This window comes from Centroberyx gerrardi, chromosome 2, assembly GCF_048128805.1.
Source record: "Centroberyx gerrardi isolate f3 chromosome 2, fCenGer3.hap1.cur.20231027, whole genome shotgun sequence".
In the NCBI taxonomy this organism is placed as follows: Eukaryota; Metazoa; Chordata; class Actinopteri; order Beryciformes; family Berycidae; genus Centroberyx; species Centroberyx gerrardi.
Genome location: NC_135998.1, coordinates 14,206,500 through 14,225,641, shown reverse-complemented (window position 1 = coordinate 14,225,641; position 19,142 = coordinate 14,206,500). Strand labels below are relative to the sequence as shown.

General features: G+C 39.8%; 1 protein-coding gene across 1 annotated transcript; it reads right to left on the bottom strand.

Moving 5' to 3' along the window:
• Nucleotides 1-1,220: 1,220 nt before the first annotated feature.
• On the bottom strand, nucleotides 1,221-15,227 carry pde6b (phosphodiesterase 6B, cGMP-specific, rod, beta). Its single transcript, XM_071913504.2, has 23 exons — nucleotides 15,069-15,227; nucleotides 14,523-14,834; nucleotides 10,740-10,892; nucleotides 9,121-9,210; nucleotides 8,849-8,989; nucleotides 8,607-8,681; nucleotides 8,417-8,481; nucleotides 7,982-8,048; nucleotides 7,846-7,893; nucleotides 7,565-7,714; nucleotides 7,004-7,147; nucleotides 6,324-6,389; nucleotides 5,949-6,098; nucleotides 5,607-5,714; nucleotides 5,237-5,346; nucleotides 4,749-4,836; nucleotides 4,169-4,269; nucleotides 3,824-3,931; nucleotides 3,671-3,734; nucleotides 3,373-3,447; nucleotides 2,336-2,419; nucleotides 1,795-1,948; nucleotides 1,221-1,448 (listed from the first exon to the last, which is right to left on the bottom strand). Exons 1-23 carry the CDS (start codon nucleotides 15,225-15,227, stop codon nucleotides 1,384-1,386), a joined length of 2,577 nt encoding a protein of 858 aa, XP_071769605.1. The 3' UTR covers nucleotides 1,221-1,383.
• Nucleotides 15,228-19,142: the final 3,915 nt, after the last annotated feature.

Sequence of the window (19,142 nt, the reverse complement as noted above, 5' to 3'; positions counted from 1 at the left end):
GAATTTAAGCTTTAAGGTGAGGTCCAATCAGATTCAGTTCATAATAAGGTTAGATATGTGAACAGAGATTTGATCCATATACAAATTGAATTAATCAGTCTTATCTGGAACCAACCCATTTCCTGGTAGTAAATTGCATTCAACCAATCTTTCATTGGGCGTTATGTAATAAAACGTTTGGATCATTTTCCTTAAATATAACATCCTAGGCTACTCTCTCAGACACGTACAGTATAAAGGCATCATGAATAAGCATCTACAGGCTTGTCTGCTGGCAGTAAAGCTACATGCAACATGTATAAAACATTTATAGAAAGCAACCATCATTTTTTAAGAATATGCATCTTCCACTGTAGCAGCGCTGAGCTTACCTGTTATGGCATTATCTATTTTTGGCTGTCTGCTGTCAAGGTAAACAAACTCTCATTTGTAAATGGTGAATGACTGGAAGGAGTGAACATGAAGTTAACTGACTAACTTTTTGGAATATATGTACAGCAGTTCAGTAGTAATTGTTGATACTACAGTCAAAGAATTCTCTGTATCTATGTTTATATGAAACCCTATAACAAATATTACAATAATGCACAATACACGTTTGAAAAAGAGCTCCAAACATTTTGTACACTCTACAGTGGCTTGGGCTTACCAGTATACAAACAATTATTTGTTTGAAATCAAATAATTAAATGGAATATAGTATACAGTACAGCATGTCCACATTTACATAATATACATGGATGTTACAACACAGATATACATACAAGTTTTATCTTCTAATTCTTAGGAATGGGGATAAATATCTACTTTAAAGAGCCTATGGAGAGAAATATAAAAGTTTGTGGTCATTTGTACAGTTGAGAAATATGACCCACAACAGACAAACACACACACACATGCACACCAGACATCTATTCACCATCGGAGCAGACATGAATCAAAAGATAAGGAAATAAAATGCAGCCTATTTCAAGACAGAGGGGACTTTGCCATGAATGTAATCTGAAAGTAGAAGTCGGGTGATGACTGGTTGGCTCTGTGGTCTCTCAGTAACGCTGTTCCAAGGCGTGGTGGCTCCTGCCCTGTTCTGTAGTCAGTTTTCGGCTCACCTGGATGGTGTCCCTTATGGGCAAAACAATGCTTTCCTTGGTGCATTCTTTCTTTGTTCAGGTTTTTCCTTCTGTTCAGCACCAGCTTTCCTCAAGAAATATTACGGGGCTGTGCATACACTCTTCATGTTGCCTCCTTTCTGCCTTTACTGCATTCAGATTTTTTCTTGGCTGTGAGACGGACGAGCTGGCTGTGGTGCTCGGGTAATTCTGGTGTCAGTCCGTCAGGTGCCTTCCATGTGCACTCCCATCATGTGCACAGCTCTTGGGTCTCTTAGCACACTGAGCAGGTCTTGGAGCCTGAGCCTCCACCGCCGCCACCGGTGTTGTTTTGAGTAGCTGTTGGACAAAGGACACATCAGACATAATAGTCAATATACTGTATCTGAAGGTCAGGAACATTTTGGAATTAAACTTAATTCTTCAGTGTTTGTGCTTTTGCGGCTAATTTCAAGATCCTTTGAAAACACAGAAAAACAAAGCTGAAACGACAACCCAATTGTAAGTTTTCTCTCATGTAGGTTCATCATTCCCTTGGGTTGCTGTTACTTGCTCCATTTGAGTCACCAATTGAAATAGCCACCATGTGATACAAAAAGTCATGCAATGAGAGTAAGTTTAAGCAAACCATATTGTCCTGCAATTCATTACACAATTGTATGATTACTTCAAAAAAGCACTGCACCTTTAGTGGGTGCGGCCGCCTCTTTAGCAGCCTTCTCCTCCTCTATAGCTTTGAGTTTGGCCTCATACTCTTCCTTTTTAGCATTCCACTCCTTTCTGTTGTTTAGGATGCCATCCAGCATGGGCTGGATTGTTGGGTGGAAGCGAGAGAACTCCTAAGAAGGGTAAAAGACAAATTAATGGTACAGTTGTGCTCTTTAAATGCATTACCATGTCTTAGGGGAAAGCTGAACATAGACAGCTTGTTGCCACAACTATGCTCCACTGAAAAATAATGCATGAGTATTTAAGCATGGAAGAAAACTTTAGCCCAGATCAAGCATGTCCAAAATTGCACATAAATAGTAAAATGTACCATTTCTACAAGTTCTGTCTCTGTATGTTCTACCTCTGTATGTTGGTGCTTCTAATAAATGCTTTGCATTAGGTCAACTGTGACCACCATGCAATATTTAATTCATCAGAAGACCCTCAAGTGCACCAGTATCTACAAATTAGTAGAGCAGTGGCAACTGTGATCAAAATGAAACGATGAACAGTACCTTGTAGACAAAAGTGCAGACGAAGTCAATGAAACCACATTGTAGCTTGGGGAGGTCTGCCGACTTGTTCCTGTCCATCATGGGCTAGTGGGAGAGAAGGAAACAGGCTTGAGGACTATCACACACACATACACACACCATCTTAGCAGCCCATTGAGGTCAATGACAGCAATTGCTCCTCCAGGGGTTGGGAGTAGGTGAGAGTTAATGCTTCTGGTGTTGATGGCATTTCATATGGCTGTGGAGGTTGATGTAAGGGCCTCGTACTATGACGCAGATCAAACACATGCACAGTCGTTATTCCAGCAGTGCAGAGATGTCTCTGAGTGTGCTTCTCACAGCTCCTTTGTAATGTTTTGTTGTAGATGTTGGACCCCTTGGGCACAGGTGCACTGCCAAGATGCTTTGTCCAGAGACAGGGGTTCCAGGCGTGTGGGGTTAATTTTGCAGAGCTTCACAATGTCCTTGCAGTGGACTTGGAAGCTTTTCTTTTGTCCTCCAGAAGAACACTTTGACTGGTAATCATTTCTTCTTGAATATACCCATGAAGTTAGCATCATTACACTTCCTGACTGCTAGTTATCAGTGAGCAGTCGGTGTAAGCGCCATGTAAGGAGACATTCCTAGATCTGGTCTTTGATGGGCTGGGAGCGCATCAAGGTTTGCGTGGGTCAAATTGGTTTGTTTGAGAGAGACTGGAGAGACTGGACAAGAGTGATCTTTGGACTGCTCAAGCTTGACAGAGTGATAGAAACCCTTTTGCCTGTGTCCACTTTGCTTTGGATCACATGCATTAAATTTAAGGTAAAAACGCATTAGACTTAAATCACTGCACCAAGTGTGTCATATCACTCTGTGATTAGAACCACTAGACTCCCACACACACACACACACACACACACACACACTCTGTCATGAGATGAGTGACATGTACATGTACACAGACATGTGCAAGCATGCTCATACACACACTCACCCAAGCGTTTTCACACAAATACACATAAATACACATACACTACACAGATTTCTAAACTCACAATGGGTTGTTGTTCCAGCACTGTCCGCTCCAGGTCTCCCTGTTCCCAGAACTCTGCTGCTACCAACAAGGCAACCTGAAAGACACACACACACACACACACACACATTTAAGTTATTTTAAGCGTAGCAACTCTCAATCACTCTCATGATGCTCTGAGATTGTTGGCAATCTCTTGTGACTATTAGTCGCTAGGGGTTGTGTTGATTTATTTTTTGATTCATTCATCAATTCAGTCATTTATTGATTTACTGTTCATTTAGCGAGTCATTCATTCATTGAATAGTTTCACTTCTCACCTTGCTCTGTACCTCCCAAGGCTTGGTGATAGCTGACAAGTCACATGCGGTCATCATCATTGCCCTGACATGGAAAAGATTTAGAGATTTAGGCAACGTAAAAGAAGAAAGAAAGAAACTGAATGTGTGAGGGTGCATGCATGTTGTACTCACATGACAATCTCTTTCCTTGTGGTCTCTAGAGACATGAAATCAACCCACTTCTTCTCTTCCTCATATGTGTGTGATAGGTCCACAATCTTCTGGAACATGGTTCTCTTCCTAACAAGGAAGGAAGAGAGGGACTACAGTTTGACAAAATGAAGTCTAGATATTTTGATATTTATTTTACTACTAATCATTGCATTTCACAAATTTGTATATTCACAAGACAGGTTAAAAATGGAACAGAAAAGCAGGGTTCAAGTAGGAAATAGAACCCCAAGCAGGAAGAGAAAGTGGAAGAGTGAGAGATGAGGGAATGAATGATTAAGGGAGCGAGTGAGGCATCGTACTGACTTGAAATAAAGAGCCAAGTCAGTGGCGATGATGGCAATGTCCATGAGGTGAATCACATGTTCTGTCTGCCGCCTGTTGAGGTTCTGGTAGATATTCAATGTCTGGTGATGAGATGACCAGAGAGAGAGGGGGGAGGGGTGGGCACGAGTCATAGTTAATGATTTGATGATCTAACAAGGAAGGTGTTTCAGGCATGTCCCGTGTACATGTTATAAAGGGTTTGAACGTTAAGCTTGATCTCAATTCACAATTGCAATATACCCAGAATTTCTTCATAGGAATTTATTGGGGACTGGCCTGGTTGTGCCATTTGGCTCCCATCTCCAAATCTGAGTAGTGAGGAGAACCTAGCGCTAACATGCCGAGACATTCTGCATTTATTTAGCCTCCACATGAAAATAAAAAAACCTGGCAATGAGCTCTGCAAGTGAGGGCCTAGTAATATTCCTGTATCCCAGGACTAAAAGTGGAAATTGAGAGCATGTTCATAATATCCTGTTGGATTCCAAGGAAGCCAATGGTTATCGCGTGTAGGCGTTGGTTACGTTTATTTACTAGTTTAACCCCTCTCCATTCTCACCTCATCATTCAAGAGGAACTTGCCGAACTCTAGATGGTGCCGTTCCAGGATGGAGGAGCCATGCAGCTTGGCCAGAGGGTTACCTGACCTGTTAGGGTAAACAAAATTCATCAAAGTGATATCTACAGGATTAAACATAAACTCAACTATGATCATTAAAGGCTTACATAGCGTTGAAAATGTGATATGACATCATAGTGTCACCCTTTCCAAATGTATGACCACTAAAAAGTTGGAAAAATTACTTCTCAGTGGAAAAAAGTATCTTCAGCCATTAATACATTTAAATGGGAGGAAGTAGGTGTGCACATATAGCATACAACAAAATCCCAAAACAGATATAAATCCAGGATTATCTTTAATTACATGATTGGAATCAAACTCACTATGTGATTAGACACTCTTTCTTGCCTCCACTAGCATCCCAGTGCAGATAGAAGATGCTTGTAATTGTAATAAAAAATTAAAAGGTTCCCAGTAGTACTTACTTGACCTGGTACAGGTTGTTGGTCCCTCTGTGGTCGATATCATGGAGGAAGCCTGCAGTTATCATGGCCATCACCTCCAGGTCAGTGTAGTATCGCTTCAGCAAACCCGTCTGAGGACACACACACAAACACACACACACACGTACACTATAATCATTTGGTAGTCCAACTCAAAAGCTTTAGTTGCTGCCAAAGAAAATGCACAGAACATCATGATACATTGCAGCACAGATCTACATGTTGTCAGATTGGATAGATAGTCTCATGTTTTGTTTTTTTAGGCTTGCAGACATGAAAATGAAAAATACCTGTAGAAATTGAAATGGCCTGCAACTGTAAATACAGTGAAAAACAATACACAAAGTAATACCGTTAAGAGTGTGAACATGGTCTGTCCCACATTGAAGCCATGACGCCAGTTGTGGTAGGTGATTTTCCTGTAGCCTTTACTGACTGAGTACATGAAACGGACCAGCACCTGATCAGAGAGGAGAGGAGAATAAAGTTTATTTAGAACAGCTTTTAACAAAACTGGTTCATCACAAAGTGCTTTATAAAGTACAGACAGAAAAAAACATCACAATTTTAAGATATAAGGCCTGAGCTTGTCTCTCTGTGTGTGTGTGTGTGTGTGTGTGTGTGTGTGTGTGTGGGTGTGTGTGTGTGTGTGTGTGTGTGTGTGTGTGTGTGTGCGCGCGCGTCTGTGCATCACCTCCTGGGGGACCTGGAACTTCTTGACCACCCCAACCTCGTAGTACATCTGGATACCACACTTGACCAGCTCCAACTCTGTACAGTTAAAGTCCGAGAAGTGGAACTGATAGATCTCAAACTTCTTAATCATCCCTGGTAGGTCTTTTTTCTAAAATGGGAGTAAACAGAATAGAGCAGAAGAGGAATAAATAAGCAGAAAAAACAACCCAAATGTAGATTCTGTACAGCTACAATACAATACATAATTCATTTCCTATCCCAAAATTGATTACTAAAACAGCGCAAACCTTGCCTGAGATTGTACAGAAATGAAATGCCAGTGCAGACACATAAACCTGATAGAAACCAAAGGACAGCAGAGGTTTAGTATTACCAGGATCTGTAGGAGTTCGTCCTCTTCACACTCTCTGGGCTCGCAGTCGTACTGGTCTCTGGTGTTCTGGGGGAGACGAGAAAACCTATGAGGTCGTTTGTATCGACTGATAGTCATCATAGAAGACACTCATCATGTTTCTTTCTAGTGTCAGTTCTGTGTTGATACTGAGGCCATCGCTTCAGCTTATTTGAATGTGAAACAGGCGTACTGAACAGTCATATCGTCATACAATGCTTGTGTCAGCTGGGGGCCAGACCACTTGGTGATAAGGTAGGCTAACCATTACTTAAATAAAATCTAACACGTAAAAACATTAATTTAAAACACATCCGTTTCCTTTTCCTGCCTGTCATCTTCTCAAACATCAATTTCATTTTGATTGGTGTTAATATTTAAATGTAATTCAAACTGGGATAGACTGACAAACTAAATCAGGTTGAAACATGATACAGAAACAATTCTAAATGAATTTCAGTTTATATCTTCACCATGGTGTTGCAGGTCTGTTCAGTGAATGAAAGGGTGAATGAATAATTCTTAAAGAGAGAATTCTTTGTCAACCTCAAAAGTAAAAAAAAAAAAGGCACCAAAACAAAGAAACCAGTGATTTTTTTTCAAACCACTATTTCAAACAACTGCCAATTTTACAGCACAGTAGGTCCATTGTAGGCACTGACCAGGATATTCTGAATCTCATCGTCGCGGCATTTGACGTGGTAGAGCACCATGTCCTGAGCAATGTCTTTTCGATTCTCAAGCTTGTTCATCTTGTCATAAGTATCCGTGTTCAAAGCTGACCAGCCCAGGAACTGAGTCAACGCCTGAGGGCAGAGGAAGACAGCAGCAGAAGATCAGTTTCAGCACAGTGTGTATCTGAGGAGGCTGATGATCCTCCTCATTTTTTAAACATTTATCTTAAAAAGTAGGTTGTTTAATCTTGAGTATCTTGAGTATTGATAGATACATTTTTATGGCGTAACCTTTTACCCTGAAATTTATGAAGCCCTGTCCTCAACTTATTCAATCACCAGCCTCCTTTGATATATATAGAAGTCAAGTATTCATAATGATAAAACAAACTTATTGCATCACAGCTTATATATTTGATTTCATATGTTTTGCATGTCATCGATAGTAAGGCGCTAAATAGTGAAATAGAGCCACTCAGTGTACATAAACACCTCCAACAAAGCATTTGTTTATGTGACTGAATTCAGTGTCAGGTAGAGGTAAATCACCTCCATGAGCTGCTCATCCTGTTCATCAAACGGCTTTCCATCTTTTCTGTTGTAGAAGGTCGCCACGCCGACTATCTCTTCCTTCTTGTTGACGATTGGCAGGGAGAGAACATTTTTTATGGTCCATCCACTGCTGTCCAGTGGCTCAGTCTGAAACATTGGAATAACAAGCAAAAATAGATGATGATAGATAATATCTGCCTCTGTCAGATAACCTGACTGGAATTTGTAGGTTAATTTCTATTTTCTTTAGCGATGTTTGGCCTTTTTGAGTCTATTACCTGAAACTGGAACATCTCCTCAGCCGCTGCGTTCATAATGTTACAAATCTAAAAGACAAAAAAGTAAGAATCATTAATATGGTCCAAACCAATCCATATTGAAAAGTTTATAATAAGGGCATGAAAAGAGACTCACAAAACCGCTCTCAGCAACATAGGTAGGCAGGCCGCTACTCAAGGCCCAATGGTCTGCAGGGGGACTCCTGTGTGGCAGATGGACAGGCAGACAAGTTAGCAGGTATGTAGACAGATTGGGCCCAAAGTGAGCTTTGGGCTACTGACCCTTTGACTTGCCATTCACATAATGCTCTCTGATGTATTCATTGATGCATTTTTGTGTTTAGGATTTTCATCTGTCTGTATCTTCACTTAAAATGGAGCAACATATAAAAACAAAAACTAGACGCTACCTAAAAAGCTACTCGTTCCACCCTAAAAAAAAACCGTAAGTACCATTTGTTGATTTATTGATATTTTGTTCTCATATTAATCCATTGGGCTTCTATTAGATCTACATCTAAAATGAATATTCAGGCCGAATCAAACTTTGAAATTAAAAAGATTCACTTACGGTATTACTTTGATGTCTTCTTTTCCATGCAATATATAATCGATCACTTTGTAGAATATTACCTCCTGTGGAACAAAAGAAGAGAGAGAAAACAATTATAGAAAAGACCAGGTGCAAGAGTGGAGAAAACCACCTCATTTGCACCAAACAGAGCTTTTATATTAAATGAGTGATGCGTAGATAAATTTACCCTTCCATCAGGGGTCACAGGGCCAGAATAAGGTGCCTGCTCTCCCATCAACACTGGCCAGATGTCAAAGAACTCCTGGAGGGACATGGACACAAAAATACAGAAAGAAAATCAGCACTCCATGGTAATAAATGCATGAACACGTTAATAATATGAGGATATTACAGCCAAAGGCACAGGAATGCATACACAAGCAGGCACACACACAAATACAGGACCACACACACACACACACTTCGTACCTTCTCCTTCGTCATGTCTAGTAAGCCAACAGAGTAGCGGTCACAGTTGAGGTAGGCTCGGACTGTGTACAAGGCTTTGTGGAATTGTCGCTCAATGTCTGTCAGCTCTTCAAACACCTTGTTGGCAGACCACAGCAACAGCTAGGAAAGAAAACATACACATTCACACAAAAGCATTTAGACCACACACTCAAACATCACATAATTGTTAAATCTTCTATCAGACCACATGCAGGGAGGCGTCTAATAGTGATAAGTGCAGCAAGCCTTACCTGTCCTTTACGTGTCTCACAGTTGTGGAGGTAACTCAGGTGAAAAATCTTCAAGTTCAATGTAGCAATTTTCAGATACTTTAAGAAAAGCTAGAGGGACAAACAGGTGAAAAAAAGACAGTATGAGAGCACGATATTACTGGGCTATTGCAAGGAGAATACAGTTAATGATAGGAGGACTTATGATTAAATAAAATATATGATGCAATATAATGTGGTGATATCTGATGATATAGGACACAATACAATACAATATGATATGATTGGGACATTTCATGACAAGGTGTGCATTTATAAAAAATGTACAGTTTGTGGACTAATAACCACCCAAAATTTCCCATCCGCTTGGGATAGGTCAAACAATTTGCTAGTTACAGAAAAATAAGTAGAGTAAGTAATCAGTCCTTGTAGAGTAAAACATTATTTGTGCTTTGCTCATTTCAGCCAGATAGTCCCACTGTAACCAACACATTTCTTGGTAAATGCTAAAGCAATGCTAATGGCTAATGGCTCAATGCTTACTTCTTGGAAGCACATTCATTTAGAAATATGACATAACTACTACATCAAAACTGTGCTCATGGTGACATTCGGGAGGATAACAACACTTCTGACCAATAAAACCTCAACGAAAAGAAACACGAAAAGCTTTTTGCAGATGATACTTATTTATGCCTTTAAGCATCTTTCCTTCTTTAGTATATGCTGACTGCCAGATTAATATGCTTTACTCCTGCTGGTTACGTTCCATACTGAACGGACGTCACCTCATCATAGGCCTGGTTCTACTGTGAATGAGTTTACATAAAACAGTACAGTATTTGTTGGGTTCATGTCCTCATACACTGACTAATAGCGACACTCTGTTATGAAAGTTATCAACCTGCCGTGGGTCTAAGTCCATTCTAACTGACTCATCTCAGGCTTATTTCCTTTTTGAGGCTTAGTTCCTAATTAGGATGACATCATCATACCTGATGGATTAATGACCTGATGTAGTCAACAAACTCTGGCGCCCCTCGTAGGGACTTTAATAATCTAACAGTCAGCTAAAAGGGAATTCCCTCCTGGCTAGTGATATACAATCAAACGTACAGTGATCTTATGCTGGTCATCTGTTATTGTTATCATCATAACATGGTTTGATAGAAAAGTCAATAAAGACTCAAAACCAAAATCTTACAGTCTGTACTTTCTTCTCAAGTCAGTATCAAAAATAGACATGCTTTACAGTCGTTCCCGTTCCCTATACTATGCTTTTGACCATATATGCTAATTTGTCAACACATTTAATGTGTTTAGTGAGAAACAACTTTGAGTATTTTTAATACAGATTGTAATTAACACAGATGGTGGACAAGGTCTCAGGAAGTGCTGCCTAGCTGCACTCACCCCATTTGAACCTCCTCTAATAGAAGCTCATCTCCATCTGGGTGTCACTGTAATCGACAGTATATCTGGAATTTCCCCCTGGCCTAGTTTTGGCAAGTCTTTGGCAAATGAAGCGTACACTACACTGCTCCATTCTGAGTTCATCTGTGTCTGTTAGCATGTGTGTGTGTGTGTGTGTGTGTGTGTGTGTGCTTTAAGTATTGGTGCCGGTGTGATTTGTGACTCACATCTTCATCCTCAGCAGTGAAAAATGGTCCTGAGGTTTTGTTGAGAGCCATGATCACCGCCACCATGTCTTTGCCGTTGAGGATGGGCGCAGCCAGAATGCAGCGTGTCTGGTATTCTGTGAGCTCATCGACGAACGTGCTGAAGTACTGATTCTAAATGACGGCAAATACATGTTTTAGCATATAGACAAGTACTATACACATGTACACAAGCAAATACACACACACAGAACAATGTTTACAAAGCACTGCAAATGATTTCATGGTGTTATATCTTTAAATATAATTACATGAAATGAATCTCTTCGACTAGGTATTTGTTATTTTGTTTTAAATATACAGTTTCTCCTAAAATAAAATTTGCCTATCATATTTCAATCCTGGACACTTTAGTTAATATATATTGACCCAAACCGGGGTAATTCTCTAATTGTCAGACATTTCATGTCCTTAGGATATATCGCACATATATTTTTATTAAAATGCTTTTTTATTTATCATGCATTATCATCAATACCATCATTATGTACTATAGTAAATGTCTTTTTTTTTTTTTTTTAAATGACCTGGGTATCACTGATAACTTTTTTGTACCTGTCTATTTTTAATCACAATAACCATTAGCAAAAGAAAAGAAAGTTGTAAATTATTTTCATCATTTTCCTATTATGAACATGAGATAATCATGACAGACAGGCATTCTCACTGGCAATATTCCAAACATTAGGTGTCAAACAACAGATTTTATAAATGGGTTAAAATCAAAAATCTCCCCCCCCCCCAAAATGTCCCAAAAACACATGAGCTGCAGCACATGATGTTGTTTCCTCGGGAAGAAAACACTACTGGACTGTAAGGCATGTTCTGTCTCATTTTTCTTAATATTTGTTACAAAGTAGCCTACTGTCTGACTCAAGAACAGATTGACATTTTATCACATTTTGATCAGTTATTTGTTTAAGGCATGCTTTGGAAGAATACATATATTTTTTTGTGACATTTACTTTTTTCCACTCAGTCACAAAAGCAAAATGACCCGTAATTATAGAGTCAGCCAACTGTTTCCCCAAAGGTTGACCCAAGACTCAAATCAATGATTTCATCATCAGATTTGAGGGTTTGGATCCAAATGCGTTTTAAATAGCAGTGATAAAGGATCTGTATCAGAAAAAGTGTGCCCAGCTGTATCTCAGGAAAATCACCCTGGGTGGGTGGGCGGTGTGCATAAAGGGTTCTTCCATTTATTATCAATGAAGTCGCTCCAGAAAATGTTCTTGATAACATGTCAGGTAGCAGTCTCTCTCAAAACTAAAAGCAAGTGAGGCGTCACGCACTGAGAGGGACTTTGTATGTTCACATATGTAGACTGAACTGTCCAAGTTCATATGTGTGATTTCCAATAGGTACGACTTTCATTTTAAGCAGTCTAAATGAAAGGTGGACACAAAATTATGATTTCATTAACCGTTTTACATAATGATCTCAGTTGACACCCACAATGCAATATATTTATAGGCAGAAAGGTGCTAAAGTGGTATAATATATTGTGGTATAATATTAGCATATATTTGTTTATATGTACATATACAGTACAAACATACTAGACATTGCATTGGATATTCTTAAAACTTGCAAATATGCAAATATTTGCTCCATTTTCTCTGTGGACTGTATTATATCTAGGCAGGCATCAGATTCCTGCTGACCGCTGACTAAGTGCGAGAGGTGTCTAATCCACAGCTAGAGCAGAGCCTGATGGGATATGGAAATAAAAGGATTATGTCTGACAAGGGGATTTACACGCTCTCTTAGTCAAGTATAGATACAAGTTACTAACTCTTCTTTAACTCATCTACACCTTACATAAATGTTGGTCATGGGTTTTAAGCATACAGTAATCAATAAAAACATGCAAATTTAAAGAGGCCATGCCATGTTATATCATCATAACCTTACATCTGTGCAGTTTGATATATGATAATGCATGGTTATCATAAAGCTTACCTATTTGTATGGAATTATGTTGTATTTATACAGTTTGAGTAGGTAAGCTATATCTACACAAACAGTCCCCTATTTCAACTTTGGTGTCCGCTATCCCAATATTGTGACCCACTGCACGAAAAAGAATTTTACAAAAACAACAGAATTTATGCACCTGCAAATTATTGATAATCCCCAAATAAATCAATTGTAATCTACATCAGCAAATACACGGAATGTGATTTCTAGATTGCATTTATTGTGTACTAACAGCCAATAGTGTATCTGATGTAAATGGGAGTGTATAACGCACAGCAGACCACTGGGGTAATGTGGGTAAAAATAGCACACGCCTAAAGTAGCACACGCCTTATCCGTCTTTGAATTTACATCAGTGATTTCCAGTTTATCTCAAGTAAAAATCATTTGACAGTTGGCCCTTGTCTGTCTGCCTTTCTTTTTTCCAGACTGCACAATTAAAACTCTCCCAGATGAAATGACTAATTCAGTCATCAGGGACGCCTTGACCCTGTTGCATTCAAATGCGAGCCATCGGGACTTGTCTATAGGCAAAACACCAGTTAAAACTTGACCTACATCTATTTCACTTCTCACAACATTTTGTCATACTGTAGGATTACTTTTGGGAAGAAGAATATACGTCGTATTCTTTAAGCAACATGCCAGCGCTCCCAGTTTTCTGTTGCCTATGACAGGTGCACTAGGAAAAGCCCCAAATGGCAGTGAGAGGTAACAGTAAATTTAAGTACTTCAATACCAAGAAATCATGTAACATGATGTCAGTAAACTGCACACAGCAGCTCCATACCAAAGGATACTAAAGGGATGAGAGAGGAAAAAGATCTAAAGTTGATGAGTCTTTCTCTGGACAGAGCACTCGCTCACTGCTGTTTAGGAGACAGTTTGTATTAGCTTATAAATTTTGATTAACCTCATCCTGTGTGCTCAGAAGATTTTTATACCCAACACCAGTATTATGTGTGGGCAAATAGGCCCAATCAATGCCTCTTAGCTATTCTAAAATCACCTCTCATGCTGTAACCTTAACAATGCAATGGGTCATTTATGCAAAGAAATCTGATTGGCCAAAGATGTGTTCTAACCATGCTGGCTAACCATGCTTTATTGGTTATTCTAGTTGTAACTAAGGAGCAAGTTAGCAATCCTTCTACTTTTTTCCCTGCTTTTTTTAAAATCATGTATGTATACTACTTTGCAGGAAACCTTTCAGACAGTATCATGCATTATCCATTGTATAAAAGCCATAACAGCCTTCAGGATACTCTGCTGTATTTCTGGGTACTTTGGTAGCCTACCTGGTGTATTTGCTATAATGTAACTCCAGTACACAAATGTACACAAATGTTAATACTGATTGAGATTTTTTTGCTTGCTTGCTGGTCCTCCTCTTCCAAAACAATATATTTTGTTGGTTTGTCAACCTGTCTTATATGACATTGTGTCTCTTACTACACAACTGAATAAATTGATGGGCAAACACTGCTTCAGACTGAGTGTTCATGTGAACACATACTGCTACCATATAATGTAGTAATACCACATGTTGTATCTTATAATGTGAGCTTGGAATTATAATGTTCTAGGTGACTTTTTGTTTTTGTTTTTTAATCAAAATTGAGTTGTTAGATTTTTAAAAATATAGATAGTATATAACAGTTTTTCCAGCTGGTGTGTCAAATCTTGTAGCTCAGTATCTCAGAACCTTATATTTCCAAGCTCATTTGTTTTCGTTGGTCCATGTTTTCAACTTCCTCTTACCTCTGAGACATTTTTCACATTAACAGTCTTCTTGGTCTGGGCCACATGGCCGACTATTCCCATGTCCAGAGGGAAGACAATCTCGGAGTCTGGCGGCACCACGCAGTCGTCCAGCTCTGAGTCTGTGCTGACATTGAAGAGCCTTGTGGCGAGCTCTCCGATACCGTTCCTCTGCCGGTACATGAACAGGCTGCACCGGTCAGCATGGATCAGCGCGCTGATTCTCTTCAGGATCTTGAACACCACCTTTTCCATGTTAACGCTCTCCTGCATGTCTTTGATTAGTTCAAACATCATTCGGCTTTCTTCAACCTTAAACAGGAGAGAACAATAGCCACACTAGTAGAATAGATGAAAATTGTGATTTTAACTCATGCACCTGTAGAGCGGATTAGGACCTATATACAGTATATAGAGGTTCATTAGGTTTCAGGCAGAATATTCAACCATACAACAGTTTGGTCAGTAGTCTGGCCTCTTACATCTGATGGCTCTTTAGGCCTTTTTTTTTTTTTTTACTGATAACGAAAAACAAAATCCATTTACCTGACTGAGCTCTTGGAACTGGCTGAAGTCAATCTGTGCCTCTGGGAGTCCTGATGCCTTCGATATGGAGCCTGCCTTCATCTTCTTGGCAAAGTAGGTTTTAGCAAACGCGGGGTTCCCATTGAGGAACTTCTCCACGTCTTCCTTTTGCACACCCATGCTTCCTTCTCCCTCCTCTTCTCCCGAACTTGTTTTGTCTTCTCCCTCTTCAGGTCAAGGATGAAGCTCCTGCTTGATCCAACACTGCTCTAAACGAGCTACCTCCAACTTCTCCAAAAGAAAAAAAAAACAAAACAAAATGAACAAACACACGCACACTCACACACCCAATAACCTCCACCAGTTCAGCCTCTAAAAATCAAACAAAATCTTACCCAATTGGTACACAGAATGGGGGAGTACAGAGGTGGACACATTCAAATGCAGGTAAAACGTAATCCCCCTGTTAGTGGGATGAGAGGACGGGTGAGTGAGGGAAAGCCCTGAGGCGGAGGAGGCAGGGGAAGGCAGAGAGGGCTGAGGGGCTGAATCCAAACAATCCTTCTGTCATCAGCAGATAGTGCTGAAGGTTAGCAGGGATCTACCTGTGCTAAACTGATCAGCTGATCATCTAGTACGGGCCAACTGATCCAGCCCCAGTGTGCTTCAGTATGTTCAGTACCCTTGTCACCCTGCAGACGTAGTTTGAAATGTCTGCACAGCCTGATCACAAAAAGGAAACCAGACCACTGCAGCACTGTTCAGCTCATTTTTGTTTACATCAGCTGTGAAAATAGGTGCCGAATTAAAAGTATGAAAGAACAAGCTCTCACACAAAGGCTACAAGATTCAACAGGCTCCTGTGTAGCCACATATTCCTCTCTTTCTCTACCAGGCGTATTTATACCTGCTGCACTAACTTTTAACACACTACATTTTCAATTCAACAGTTAGTGTTCAAATTACAACATGTAGGAGGAAGGGATCAAATTGCAGTAGCCTCTGTAATTCAGATAAATCTCGAGATATGAGAGTTTTAAATTGTGATGTGGTGGACTCAGATACAGAATGTGACAAAGTACAGATATACATCCATGACTTTTCCCCATCCTGTCATATTTTTCTGTACAGTATCTTACTGTATCATTTTGTTATATATCTTCCACAGTATATTATTATCTCTCTCTCTCTCACGCAGACCTACAAGCTCTTTAAGTTCTTATTAAACAAGGCCTCCTCAGGCATAAGCCCTATTTAGTTAGGACACTAGCTGATTATCTCAGCACCCCAACTCTCCATCTTTCTCTTCTCTGCTCTCTTTCATTCAGTCTATCTACAGCACCTTTCAATGTATCCACAGCGATAACTGTCATTAACAGATGTTAAAGTGACAGGGGATCAATGGCCAATGTTCACAGTATGCTGACAGACTGACGTAGCCAGCTTATAGCTAGCTACTAATTTTACATTCATGAAATGATACTGTCAAAAACAGACACACACAGAAAGAGAGAGGGTCTGTGTGAGAGATGTGGTGTGCAGTGTAAGAAAATACCAGTAATCCTTTCATTCAGAGCAGGGAGGACCCATCTATAATAAGGTTCCATAACCACCTTAAACAAAAGGTCAAATAGATAATCTGCTGCCACAATAATAGATTACGGCAGGTCTAGAGTCTGTGAGAGAGAGAGACAGGGAGAGGGAGAGAGAGAGGGGGGAGAGAGAGAGAGAGAGAGAGGGAGAGAGAGGGGAGAGAGAGAGAAAGAGGGTGTTTGGTTGGTCAGTTTGATAAGAGACTGTGTTATTGACTTGGTGTGTACCTGTGTCTCCCATGTAGGAACCTAAACATCTACATATCAAGAGGAACCACCTCTGGCTGGGCAAGTTATTTGGGATTACTAGGGCTTAGACAGGCTACACTAACACACACTGCTGTGCCTGTCGATGTGATGCAAACTGTAGTAGCCTGGCATGTACCAACATCTATGAGGATACTTTTTGGGGGTTCAGTGAATAGTGCATGTGTAGGGACAGCAAGCCAAAGTTGGTCTTTCTTGCAAGATTTTCCTAATATTGATCTGTTATTACAAAATCTGTATTACATCGTGGATTCATTAAAAGAACCAGCTTTTGCTGACTATCCCAATGCTTTCATTATTGACTGTTCACATATTTGATAGGTGTCATAAGATGAATAAGACTCAAAGCTTTTACAGTCATTCATTTTATATAACTGTGTGATCCCCGTTCCACCTATCAAGGCAAAATACCTTTAGACACTTGATGCAACAGCTATTGTTAACTATAGGCCCATCTCCAACTTACCATTCCTCAGCAAAATACTTGTAAAAACAGTTTATTCTCAGCTTAATAACTATCTAACATCAAACAGCCTTCTAGACACTTATCAATCAGGTTTTCGATCTCACCATAGCACAGAAACAGCACTTATCAAAGTTGTGAACGATCTGCATATAAACACAGACTCTAATAAATTATCTGTTCTTGTGCTCCTGGATCTCAGTGCCGCTTTCGACACTGTTGACCGTGATATTTTACTAGAGAGGTTAGAAAAATGGGTCGGCCTGTCCGGCCCGGTTCTAAACTGGTTCAGAACCTACCTATAGGACAGGCAGTTCTTTGTGTCCATTGGAGACTTTGCCTCGGACAGAGTGGGTATTACATGTGGAGTACCCCAAGGTTCGATTCTTGGACCACTACTATTTAATCTCTATATGCTCCCACTCGCACATGTTATACAGAAACACAAAATAAATTACCATAATTATGCAGATGATTCATAACTGTACATATCCCTATCTCATGATGACCTAGATCCCATACATTCCCAGTGTATCCCAGTTCCTCAGTGTATTGATGATATTAATCTATGGATGTCAGAGAACTTTTTACAACTGAACAAAGACAAAACAGAAATACTCATCTTTGGTGCAAAGGCTCAGAGACAGAAAATTGCAGCTCATCTCAGTTCTCTGTCTCTGGAGAGCAAAAATGAAGCTAGAAATCTGGGTGTAATCATAGACGGTGATCTAAATTTTAAGAGCCATATCAATCAACTCACAAGATCAGCCTTCTACCATCTAAAAAACATTTCAAAACTAAGGGGCTTTCTATCAAAATCAGACTCTGAGAAATTAATCCATGCATTTATAACAAGTAGACTAGACTACTGTAATGGTCTTTTCACCGGCCTCCCAAAATCAGCTGTGCGGCGACTACAGTTAATTCAAAATGCGGCTGCACGCATTCTCACCGGAACTAAAAAGTCTGAACACATTACATCTGTTCTTAGATCTCTGCATTGGCTCCCTGTCAACTAGAATTGATTTTAAAATTCTGCTACTTGTTTACAAAGCTCTAAATGGCCTTGCACCTCAGTATATAAAAGACATGCTAATTAGATACAAACTAGCAAGAACTCTCAGGTCCACAGGCAGTGGTCTTTTAACCATCCCTCGTACTAACTCTAAAGCAGGGGATGCTGCCTTTTGTATTTATGCCCCAAGTAGATGGAACGCCCTGCCTGAGGACCTGAGAGAGGCCCCCACACTGAACACTTTTAAAAGCAGGTTAAAAACCTTACTTTTCACAACAGTCTATGGCTAAGTTCTTAGTGTGTGTATGTGTGTATGCATGTGTGTGTGTGTGTGTGTGTGTGTGTGTGTGTGTGTGTGTGTGGGCGTGTGTGTGTGTTTTGTATATTTTGACATTTGCATATTCTGCACTGATTCTTGTATAACTGCACTAACACCTGTTTATCTTCTGCACTTGCACTTCTATGATTGTGTTGCGATTGTATTGTCTTTTTATGTAAAGCACATTGTGTTGCCCTGTGTATGAAATGTGCTGTATAAATAAAATTTGACTTGACTTGACTTGACTAATTTTGATAGCACTTAGATTGTGTGCCTATTTACCACAGTTCATTGGTATTATGTCTTAAATTCTGAATTGCAGGACTATATATTTAATTAGATTCTGATTTTACGATTCCAATTTGATACATTTTGCCTTCCTTACCAAGACACACCATCTCTTTATATCATGAAGACCACAATAGAGGTCTTTGACTTA